Here is a 12,500-nt window from a genome sequence, read left to right on the forward strand (position 1 = left end):
CTATTCGTGACAAGAGAATGAAAAATTCGCGCGTGAAATGTTACATTTATTTACGGCAAAGAATAAGATCCATTACGTCGCTGATTTCATCACGGTTTATACTAAGTCCGTAGGCTTGCACGTGCCTGGAAATATCCCTTTGACATTCACTGAGTTTTATATTGTTTCCACTGCACTCAAAAACGTCCCTTTTGGGATTTGAAAGAGAACAACTTTCCATTGTCCCGACCAGGATATTTTCCTTCGCACGACGATATGCAAATTTCCCTTACGGTGTTTTTGATCGACGGCACAAATTTACTTCCGGTCACCCCTCCCCCCACCAAAAAAAAAAAACAACAGCAAAAAATAAATAAATAAATAAACAAACCGAAAGAATGCCAAAATTTGGGCAGGTATTAGGTACTGATTTATCGGCTTGGAGAGGACTTATTTATTTCTGGAGGAGTGGTGGGTCAAAAATTCCAACTTTGTATCTTGTAATGTGTACCCAGATCAGCGATATATCTTACATGCAGGCCATCCTTAACATCCAATAAGCAATGAATTAAAAAAACAAACAAACAAACAAACAAACCCAGGAAACATGGGCGGCTTATGTGGTTGCGTAAAACGATAAGTAAAGCACTTTTATTTTGTCCTCTTTATTCACCACTGTAAAACAGTCATAAAAGTGGATCAAAAGTCGTCCTTTTATCCCTCTATCAATGATCTATTGTACCAAAAATATCTAAAGAAGAGATAATGCCATTGCGACAATGTCGCTTTAGCTAAAGCTACAAAAACAAACAAACAAACAAACAAACAAAAAAGCGCGTATATCACATTTAAAAGTACATCCGGTCAGCAGTTTTGCTGCTTGCATTTCCGGTCTACATACGTTTGTTCGAAAACAGGTCGTAAACAACGATTTCTTCGCTTCTCAACCATGCACCACGGAATGTACGGCTCGATTTAGGCAAAGACTTTATTCAGAATCGTTGCAAGACATGCATTTGCTCAGCTGTGATCTTGATGCATCTATTTAACTTCCTGGATGGATTGTATTGATGAATTATTTCGATACTCGACACACGACTTTGTTTGACCTGTTCGACTGTTCTTTATTCGGGTTAATGCATCATCATCTTTGGTCTAAAAGTAGATGTCCGGCGAGGCTAGCCTAGCGTTAGATGTGCCTTTCCGCTAGAGTCTGTGCAAGATTTGGTCAAGAAAATGGAGCGAGGGAACTGAGGAGAGACCCATACTATACAACAAAAGCATCCTGAAGAAATTCCCAAAAGTTGCAAGGTAGGCTTTGTTTTCATTTATATTACATCAAACTCGTTGGCCAAAACCTAATCAATCAAATGTAGATAACAGATAAGATGAATGACAAAAACCTCTGAAGCTGATATTCCCTATCTAAAGCCTGTTTGAGCCAAATACTGGAGACCTCAACATTTCCAATTTTGCAATTTTTTGCAACTTGCCTCGGATGTCTTCAACAGCCATGGCCAGAATATAATTTTCCCCAAATAGATTTTATAATATTTATAAACTTCAATATCTATGTAAGTTCTGCTGCTAATTTGGTTTATGTGAAAAGAGTACTTTCGGAGAAATAACGAATATGGTTGTGCTTGTTTATCCTCCTTGTCAAAATGGCTGACAGACAACATAGAAATGCGAACATTGTCTTCTTGATTATAGAACCCAAAATACTCTAACGGCAATTTTTATAAACTGGGAGAGTGCCTCTACCATCTGAATGAATTTCATTTGAATTGGTTCTCATGCACTCGAGAACCAGACTCGCTTATTTTTACTATTTGAGAGTGAATTTTTTGGTCAAAACATAGACCTCAGGCCGACGTGATCAAGTGCGGTTTCCATGGCAACGACGCACCTGCCGATCCAAATATGGCTGTTTTTGTTCATCCCTTCAGGTAACCTACCTCCACACAAAAAATGAAGGGGGGTTAAAAATTTTCATTTCCAACTTTGCTTCACTTTCCTGGAGAATTGCTCTTAAATCAATCTTAACAAATGGAGAATACGGGAAATAGGGTCTGGCTTTTGGTACAATTATTTCAGAGCTTTTTTTGAAAGCTTGTGTGAGTTTACAAACACACGAGAGCCGTGTGGTGCGAATGAAAAAAAACGGCCACGAAGCAAAATGTTCAAAAATTAATTTCTACACGAGTATCGATGGTATCGAGAATTTAATAAACGATTAAAGTATCTGTGTAAAGCTTGAAACACGTAGCATAATACATTATCGATTTTTGCCTGCAAGAAAATATTTTCCTTTACAAATGATCTGTTTAAACGGCCATCGGAATCACGTAAACATAGCATTTTTAGCGAGAGCAAGGTTAGTTAATAGCTCCCGGGGAAAAATGTTTGGAAATTCAAACCTGTGTCAATTCTGCTCCTAATTATTAAAATAATAATTATTAAGAATACAGAAAAATACTCTTTGGTGTTTGGTAGAGTTATTTCAGAGCTTTGAAACTTGGGTGTGTTTACAATCACATGAGAGCCGTGCGGTGCAAATGAAAAAACACGGCCATGAAACATATTTTTTCAAAAATTAACTTCTCCTTGAATATTAGTGATATCGGAAGCGATTAAAGTGTCTATGTAAAGCTATTTTAGAGTTCTGAAAGTTGCCATAACTGATCACGAACGGGTGATATAGACAAATGTGAGTCTTCTTTAAACTTACTTTTCCGGTCAGTCTGCACTAATTTGCTATTTATCGCTCTCTTTCACGTAGAACTTTGTTTAATCGTTCCCGCTTTTCCGTTTTCTTTTTCTCTCCCTCTCTCTTCTTTCCACGTTTGTAAACACAACCAACGAAAACATATAAATTGACATTGTATTATGTGTTCTTTATCAATTCTGTTGTAAACGCACCTTGCCATCCAACTTCCCGCTAAACAAACAAGGGCGCATTAGCATTGTAGGATTGCGTACGGACGGGCGGTCGGACGGACAAAGTGACGTCATAACCAGACCAACATTTTTCACTTTCATGAGTTTCCCAAATTCTCTTAGCTATAATGCTCTGCGCGCGGAGCTCCGCTACAGTTAATCTATTTCAACCTGGGATTTTATCCAAGCCTTTTGATCCTGTTTGAAGCTATTTAAAGTATGGCAAACACAAGTGGATATTCTTTCCAACTTGAAAAGCAAAATGTACATCACGAAAGGAAGCATAGCCATTTTTTGTCCGCTCGCAACACAAGTTGCCCGAACTCGCGTAGTGGGACGATGACCTCTGAGTGCAAGCGGTATTGGGTTATAGGCAGCCGTTGAGAATTTAAACGCCTTATAAGATTTTTGTATGGGAAATAAACTTCTGTCGATTCTGAAGCTTAAATAACGCTAAATTTAGCTTTCATTCAATAAAATGAATAAAACTGAATCACCTCCGGTGTATTCTTGCGCGTTTCGTCATGCCCTTTATCGAGACGGTGCTCGCAACGAATTAGAATCTTAAACTCTGCTATCGACTATCGTGGGCTTATGTCAACGTACACGACATCTCCATGCTTCTACCCAAATCTGCCCGTCTAACTTCAAATGATAGATGTCTTTGGCTTTCGCTTTTTAACTAAATATCTTTGACATGTCAAAACGTAACGGCACGCTACAAAAGTACATAAATGGCCTTTGTAATAGCAACGATCTGACCGCAAAAATGTAACGTAAACAACGAGTTCTTTGTATCAGTTCACGAGTCACGCAAGGTTCTGTGACATTTTGTTTTCCCTCTTAGTTTCAAATAAAAGCTGTGTAAAACCGGAGAAGATAACTAGACCTAGTGGGGTGAAATAACAGTTGAGCCCGAAGATCTCTGAGACAATTTGGAGAGATTTGCAAGCAACGTGACTCAACATCGATCACGTGCTATGACGCACTACCAGACTCTTGACAGGTTGCTGTCGCGTGGTTCAAAATAATCTTCTTGTCTTTCAATTCAAATTATCCTAAGCGCCAAGTTGGTTTAATCTCCGTTTTGGTGTTGACTTCATTCGAAAAAGCTGAAAGGCAGGGACGTTTCATGTTGTTTGGTGGAAAAGTTGCTGAGCTAAAGTATTGCCTCGATGAGACTGGAGACAATTAACATTTGGGGCGGCATTTATCATGGCTGATGACAAAGTGCTGTTATACTCAGCTCACGCTGGCCTTTTACGCCGTGCTCAAGGTAATTATAAAGTTTCTTTTCATTGTATAAACTTACTTTACCTTGCAAAGCTAGCGCTTGTAAATTGCACTTGATGTACCTAGACTACCTAAACGATAAAGAAAATGATTTCCCGCGTTAATTTTTGTCAATTTGTGTTTTGCGTTTACCGAGGCAGTTATTCCCATTCAAATCGCGCGCGTCAATGAAGGTTTTACATTTCCTGCTTCTGACATGGTTGTGATATTTCGAGGCCATCCTCTCTACGGTGAAACAAACCTTTTTGATGAACCCTCGCCATGAATTCATTTTCTTTCAAGTAAAACGTATGCATATAAGGTCATAGGCGTCCGTGGCCTAATTGCATGACCAAACATTTGTAAAGGTGTTGTCATATGTAAGACACAAAAGCCCATTTCATAAACAGAGTCACTTTTTTTCCCCCTGCACAGAAGATTTAGCGCGTTAGATTTACCTATTTTCATTGCTGAATTGATGAAAGTGTTATCATTTTTAGAAAATGGGATGCTAGCAGGCTTGAAGCTGAAGAGGACCAGCATCTTTATTGGGCAAACAGGAGGAACCAACAAAAGTGAAGTTGTAGAAAATCTGATAGAGAAAGCTCGTTTGTCCCAAGGCTCCCAGTAAGAGGCTGTCTTTCTGTTTTTATTGACATGCAATATGTTACTGTAAAGTAAAATAATTCTAGGGCAAGTGTTGAGAGGACCCGAAATTTGGGTATATTATACCGAGAGTCTTAGTAATCGTTTTTCCTCGAATAGGTGTTGACGGAGTGAGGAGAGGGGGGTCTGCAATTCGGAAAACATTTTATTTTATTAGATAGAGATGATCTTTTTCCCTCCTATAAGTGCTGAGGGGGTACGATCATTCTCCACGGATAAGTGTTGAGGGGGTCCGCAATTCGGAAAACATTTCAAGTTAAATGGTAAGGATTGTTTTTCCACGGAGAAGTGTTGAGGGGGCCCGAAATTCGGAATCTTTTATGAGGTTAGAGGGGATCTGAAATTCGGAAAACTTCTCAAGTTAGATATTAGTGATTCGTTCTCATCGACTAAGTGTTGAGGGGGTCCGAAATTCGGAATTTCTTATTAGGAACAGTAAACGGTATTTTTGTTATAAGGCTTGTTCGAAATGGAAAAAAAATAGTGTGATTTTGACAGAATTGTCATAATTTAAATCGTGTCTCTTATCAACTTGACGGAAACCAAATTTTTCTCAGATGAAATGCCCTACTTCGCACGGATTGGCAAAATTCTGCAGTGCGTTGTGGTTATCTTGCACCGAATTTCTCTAAAATGTAATGCCACAAATTAATTTGGAACGTGTTCAAATTTAATCGAACTCAATCGAACTTAATCGAATGAATAGGTTCGATTGAGTCAGGCAATCAAACCAAAAAAATTTTGTGAGAGTTCGAAGGCGTTCGATTTTCGAACCCAATCGAACTGAATAGAACCTTCTGAACCATCACTCGAAATAGACAACAATTTTAAAAAGTCTTTTTAAGCATGCAAATACAAAAAAGAAGTAGTTGAAACGAATAATGGATTGATGTAGCTTTACTGAAACATCATTTTATGATCCACTGCTGTTGTCATATAGTGAGTCAATTTAGCACAAAGTCATGCAACAAACGAGTCCGGCGAGCAATGCCATCAACTGAAATAAAACCGATTTATCATCCTATAGAGTCTTTATAACAGCTATAACAAAGTCATCTCTTAAGCCGAGCAATACAATTAATGGACTGAAACAAAGCTGATTCATCCGTATAAGGTGTTTTTTTGTTTTTCATTATTCCGCTATTTTTGTTTTTTTCTGTTTTGTTTTGTTTTGTTTTTGTTTTTATAATACAAGATTTGATGGGAACAAACTGTTCTTGGAACGGTACGAGATAACGTGAGGTAAACTGAGAAGCCGCCTCATCAGTAGCAAAACACGAGCAATTTTCCTTTATAACCATTTTTAATCGAAAGTATGTCATCTTTCACCATCGAACCTAATCGAACTCAATCAAAGTTTGATTTGGTTTAATTGCTTCAATTTATTGTAAGAGTTCTATTGTGTTCGAGTACCAAACTTAATCGAACCCATGAGTTCGATTATGTTCAATTAATAAAACGTTTGATTTGGTTTGAGTAGTTTCGTCGGGCTCTTGCCAATAATTATTTAACGTGAATGAGCCAAGGTTATGCAGTCGCCATTTTTCTGAGAAAGAATGAGTTTCTTTTTCCGATTAACAGTGTAAAATAAGAGATAGAACCCCGGCGAGGTTCAGTTGTATCTCAAGTGTTGTCCCAATAACACAACCAACATTCTGATAAGTTCCCCTTTTGGAAGCTTTCCAATCTTAAATTTCCCTGTAAACCACGAATTCATCATCGATGTTAGTTGTGTTATCCCGGATGAAAGCAAACTGGCAGGCATTCCCATATAAAAAGCGTTTGCACTTAGCCTCGCTTTCATAATGAGGCTCACAAGAGAACTCGGAAATGGACTATTGATTTTTATGTGGAATTTGCCATTACTTTTCAATCCAACATTGGAACCGGGAAAGTCGCCGCCAGGAACAGGAAATGAATTATTACAACATCGATATAAACTGAATCACTTTATAGTCAAACCACTCCAGTAAAATTGCCTTCGTTGCTTTCGGAATTCACGTGTTGTTCTTTCAGACAAGGAATTTACTCCAGTTAATTAGTATCTCTTCTTCCAAGCCTCGGTTGTTCAAAGAGTCTGGATAACTTTATATGTCCAGTGCATAAATCATCATCCAGCGAATAGATTGTCCTCCAATTCAATATACATTTTATACGATAGAAAGCGCTTTATCCACTGGATAAAATTGTACGATCTATGACGGCCGGGGCCAGGTGTGTAATTGGGTACCAAATACTGGAGGTCACCGTACAATGGACAAGCACCCCTCGGGAGGGTGGTGAGATGGGAATGGGGGTAAAGGGTGAGGTTAGTTGAGTTAAGGTGAGATATAACTTTTAGTGTCTATTTAACGACGATTTTATCAAGTTCCTGGTATAATTGCCTTATCCTGCAAAAACCGGGTTTAAAGTCCCTAGCGCTCCGCCTGTATGTATCACCATGACCTGAATAGCAGGTTTAATTCTCAAAAATGATTCAACAATATTCAGTTGTATTCGGCAGATTTATTTATCAATTATCAATCGAAGGCGTAACACAGCGTCGGCTCGACAGTTTAATAATTTTCTAGAAGAACACACCGATATTTCTTGCAACAGGACTACAAGACCATTTCAGATCTCCAGCTCACGGCCACGGCGACATCTGATCAAACTTTTGAGGCACCCCCTTTTGCTCTTGCCCCTTGCCACACAGAATGCAAACCTCCTTTTGCAACCCTAAATGAATAACAGAAAAGAAGTAAAATTGTAATTGAGTTTGTACGGGTAGAAAAAAGGCTTTGTTGTAGGTACATGGGTAAATGGATATGGATAACTCGTGATAAACTAACGCGGTATTTCAGTGCCTCGCTAAGACAATAATTTAGCACGGTAAAAGAAAGAAAATATTAACGGACTAATAAACAAGAAAAAGTGGTAGGGAATGTATGCAGATTAGAATATGTACAGTAATTAAAATAATTATTAATACTAGGTAAAATGAGTTATTACAGAAACCAATAGAGGACGAATGAATCAATGAACAAAAGACCGAACAAACGAACGAACGGATAAATTACCTTATTTATACACGGTCAACTCAACAGTTCTTTATTTAGAGTAAACTGAACTACTTTTCTTTTTTCTATCGTAAAACAGCTATTTCTATACCTGAAGATTAAAATCATGTCTAAAACTGCTATATGAATGGTAAAATGTGATACTTGACGGGAAGTTTTCTCCAAAGAATTGTCCCAGCGAAACTGAATCTTTTCTTCGTGAAATTCGAGCAGGGTAACGGGCAAGGTGGCTGGGGTAGCAAGTTTACCACTAATATCTCTTAGAAAGTAATTGGAGACAAAGCTAAGGTTAGTAAATTTGGAAGAAAGATAGTCAGATGCCAAACAGTGGAGTGACTTATAGAACCATTGCGGCATTCTTTAATCTTCTCAGGAGTTACCAAGTTTCTTCCAGCCAAGTGGATTTTCTCTTGTACATGTAGCAAATACGAACTGCTAGTGAAATGTGTTTATGAATTCCATGTCAGTGTTAAAAGTTGTTAACTTAAAAGTTGCAAAGAGAACAACTTACAAAAAAGTGAAGCTTGAACTGGATCCAAACCGTCATCAATAACGGGTTCCAGTGAAATACCCGTTTAAACCTACTATTTCAAGGTTCTACTAACTTCACTATATATGTATATGTAACAGTCTATTAATCTGTACTTGTGTACATAGCAGGTCGAATATTGGCTATCAGAAGCTGCCCTTTTTTTCGTAATGACAGCCTTTCAATCAATGCCGTTTGTAAACCAGGAATTCTTATCATTGCTATTCAGTTACGTTATCATCCCAGATGAAAGCAAGCTGACGGACGGTCTCAAAGCTAGTATTTGGTTCAATCAAAGGTTGTTCCCCTTTGGGTCGAATCTTAATGGTGGCCTGGTAGGAACTTCGTTAAAGCAAAATAACCGAATTAGCGACCTAATCGTTCTTTTAAAAGAGTGAGAAAGAACAAAAAAAAAAAAAACCCATAAAAACATAAAAATGGTACGTACTCTTCTTGCACGTGCATCAAGAACATTTTCGTCGATGCTGTCGTCATCATTCTCGAGCTCAGCAGGATCGTTTAGCTGAAAATCTTCCTCTTCGTTTTCACCGTCATTCATTTCTTCAAACAAAGGCTTTGCGTACACCACGGTCGCCAGAAGGACGAAGGCTAATGCAAATATCAATCTCATGTTTTCTTGTCAGCAAGCCGAGCTCCGAAACAAGACGTAACTATAACCACCACGAGTGAATCAGCTTTCAAACGCCAAACGCTTGCTGCTCTCTTATAGAAATTCGTGAAGCAGATGGCCCTCGATCGTTGGATAACAAGTCCAATACACCTGATTATGAGAAAATTTGAAGGCAAACAGCTCAAGAAAAGTATATTTGAAGTTTAGAGACTGTTTTAATAGCTTTTTCATAACCTGCTAACGTCTAAAAGCGTCAAAGAAACTCGTTTTACTATAAGACGGCAAATAGATAAAATGAGATTGAACAGTTTTAAATTGTATGTAAAGACAGAATTATACTGAATAATCTATCAACGTTATAAAAAGGTAATCCTCCTTACCAATCAACTACATTTTTCTTTTTCTTTCTGGTTTATCATGTTAATAGCGTCAATGAGTTTTCTTTTATTTCGCAAATATATATCACGATTAAGTTGTGAGATATTGCATTTACTTGACAAACGTTAAATTTTAGTTTGCTTTGTAAGTTTGTGATTTTTTTCGAATTACAAAATCTAATATTGTTTTTCGAGTGTTGTGAGTAGGTGAGTTCTACTGCAATCTGCGAAAAAACGTACCCTGAAAGAGTTGCAGTTTACAACACGGAGGAAGCTTAGACCACACTAACTTAATTCATATCGGTAAAGAATTACATTGCCTCTCATAAACTTTTACTATCCTACCATTCAATTCAAACCTGTTAACTAAGAAAATTGTTTTTTTATGTTTTTATTTTTCTGAGTGCTAAAGTCTAAACACGTCCTTGTCTCTTTAAAAAATGTGCCATCGGTAACTGAGGAATCAAATTATTATCGCTAAAAAAGTATTTTCCCTAATTTTTATATTTTAATTTTTTTAGTGGGGTGGGTATCTTAATTTTATTTTAGCAGTATAACTGTGAAACCGTAAGAGAAAAAACTTAAAAATTGAAAAATTAATTCATGTGATACTGGGTTTACCAGATGACGCGGGTTATTAGTCCCTAACAGGTTTAACCTAGGCCGGCAGGATGGCTGGAAAGAAAAAACATGAACAACGCAATGGGTTTGAGAAAGAGCTAGCAATTATCAAAAATATCATAGAGCAAACTAACCAATTACGAGATTTGTATGTTTAACAGGTCAGTTATTGCGTCCGTTAAGATACCTGAGTATATTATATTACGAGGCGACATTGCAAATTTTTTTTTGCCCAATGGATCGTTTCTGATTCAGTGGTTTCTAAGGATATGAATTTTAGCACTCGGCATTTTGACGTTAAGATGGCTACATCACAAATTGGACAACCATTGGACAACCATTAAGTGAACGTGGGCAGTTTTCGTCGAGTCTGCAATGGAAACATAATTTGCAATTGCAAATTTGAAAAGTTGTATTAATATATGCTTGAAGCTGAGTCTGAAATTAAAGCGCAAATTGTGAAGTGTCTGGTTGACATGACACGTTTCGTTTCATTTAAAGTTATGTTACCGTTTATGTTCAGGGAGGAAATTTTAAGATTTCATTTTTATCGATAGAAAGAAACTTTCCAGTAAGATCTTAGAAACAGAAAAAAAAATTGAAAAAGGGTGAATATTTGCCGAGAAATTGGGATATAAGCGATTTTCAACTGAAATAAAACTTCACTTTGATTGACAACGTATTGCTGTTTTCTGAATCTTTGATCTTCGCTTGGAAAGGACACTTTCAAGAGTTAAAACTTCCAAAAGATTTGGTCAACCTCGTTCAATTTGGCGAGATGCTGATCATGTCATTTCCATGTGTTTGAACGCAATCGAATTACTAAAATCCAAGATGAGTTTTTAGCCTTTTGGGATCCTGACTTCGAGAAAAAAATTCCAAAATATGAAAATCGAATTGATTTGGAACGGTGTGGACCTTTAAGCTTCAACTGCGTGGTAAACTCGGGAATTTAATTTCTTGAAACACCAATGAGATATTTAAATAGCCAGTTCTATAAGCTTTAATTCGATATAGGGCTTTTGAGGATCTGCAATATAACATAGAGGCGCTACCTATACATCCATTAAACTGGTTAAACCCTTGAAGGTAGACTGTAGCCTTAAATAAAGTCACGTTACGTTGTGAACGGTTCAGCATTTTGTGTTTGAACGGTTAACGGTAATTATCGCCATTAGCATTTGTTTGGGAAAAACGAAGAAGTGCAAAATGGTCAGGCTGGTTCATGAACAGGGAACTCTACGAGAATATTGAAGCGAAATAACAGAAATGCTGGTTCCTAAATTGCTACATCGAGACTATTTTATGTCCTTTTAACGGGGTAATTTGTGTAACCTCAAACAGTTCAATTCTTTAGCTCAAAATTTATAAATTGGCGAACATTTTGGGAAGCGGAATGGTAATTCCCTAATTTACGAACTGCTGTATGCTTTCTAAGGATACAAGCTGCTCTTTTTTTTTTACCTTTTTAATGATGTACTTGCCCTTCCATTTTCGCTTTTTAGCTATGTAAAACTTCCATTCGACCTTTTTGTAAACGGAAACGCTTTTTTTCGTGACAATTGAATGCCAAATTCTTAGTTAGGTAATGTCTTTTCTTGCAATACGATTTATTATTTCAATCCTTTGAACTCTTTGAGGGTTTTTTGTTTTGTTTTGTTATGTTTTTTTTTAAATATCTGATTTACAACAATAGGGATACTTTGAAATAGATTACGCTAAGCTATGGACTACGGTCATATTTCTAAAAGATCACAATATTGATACCGCCATGAGCATTCTGACAAAGTCCCTTACAAAGTATTGTACGTGACACAAAACCCCACGGGCAGTGGATAATATTAAAGATATTTGATATTTTATATCCAGTATAGATCGGCTCGAAATCGCAATTGGGGCAAGAAATCCGGCCTTGAAGCTGGATTTCCTATGCAAAATTTGAAGTGGAATTGGACTCGGGACTGGAATCGGCCGCCTTCATTTGAAATTCAATTCCTAATGTCCGTAAAGGACAGATATAAGGGTTAGCATATCGCGTTTGAGCAGTCTGCTAAATTCCTACGTTATTTTATGGCCCTTCAAAAGGTAAATTTGTGTAATCTAAAACAGCATGATCTGTTTGCCTTCTTCAGCTGAAAATTTATATAGCATAAACTTCCAGGAAAGACAATGTAATCCCGGTGGACCGTTTTTTCGTTAACTCGGTCATCCGGCCGTCCGCTCGCTCGTTTTGGATGTTCGTTCGCTCGGGCTTCCGTTTGTTCGTTCGTTTGCGTTTCTGATTTTTGCAGTTGTTCCTCCGCTTTCCCAGTTCTTCTTGCTATCCATGGGCATAAAAATGTTATAAAGAATAAAATTGAACCATTTAAAAGCTGTATAAAAACATTTCAAAGAAGCCACCAATTCGAAAAACAACCGTGAAATTG

At 37.4% G+C, this 12,500-nt stretch overlaps 2 protein-coding genes across 7 annotated transcripts in view; one reads left to right on the forward strand and one right to left on the reverse strand.

Annotated features, from left to right (window-relative positions):
* The window catches only part of LOC146451468 (uncharacterized), a 176,857-nt gene that overhangs the window by 155,205 nt on the left and 9,152 nt on the right, over positions 1-12,500 (forward strand). The window lies entirely within an intron of this gene.
* Positions 1-12,500, reverse strand: part of LOC146451470 (uncharacterized) — a 236,248-nt gene that overhangs the window by 64,157 nt on the left and 159,591 nt on the right. For 3 of the 5 annotated variants that reach the window (XM_085098855.1, XM_085098856.1, XM_085098854.1), the window contains exons 3-4: positions 8,894-8,976; positions 7,488-7,575 (exon numbers count right to left, since the gene is read on the reverse strand). In XM_085098855.1, coding sequence (XP_084954981.1) covers positions 7,488-7,575; positions 8,894-8,976 — 171 coding nt within the window. The remainder of the gene's footprint in view (positions 1-7,487; positions 7,576-8,893; positions 8,977-12,500) is intronic. The other 2 variants (XM_085098858.1, XM_085098857.1) reach the window with 1 other exon arrangement.

Source organism: Pavona decussata, unplaced genomic scaffold (genome assembly GCF_977016875.1).
Source record: "Pavona decussata unplaced genomic scaffold, jaPavDecu1.1 SCAFFOLD_386, whole genome shotgun sequence".
Classification (NCBI taxonomy): Eukaryota; Metazoa; Cnidaria; class Anthozoa; order Scleractinia; family Agariciidae; genus Pavona; species Pavona decussata.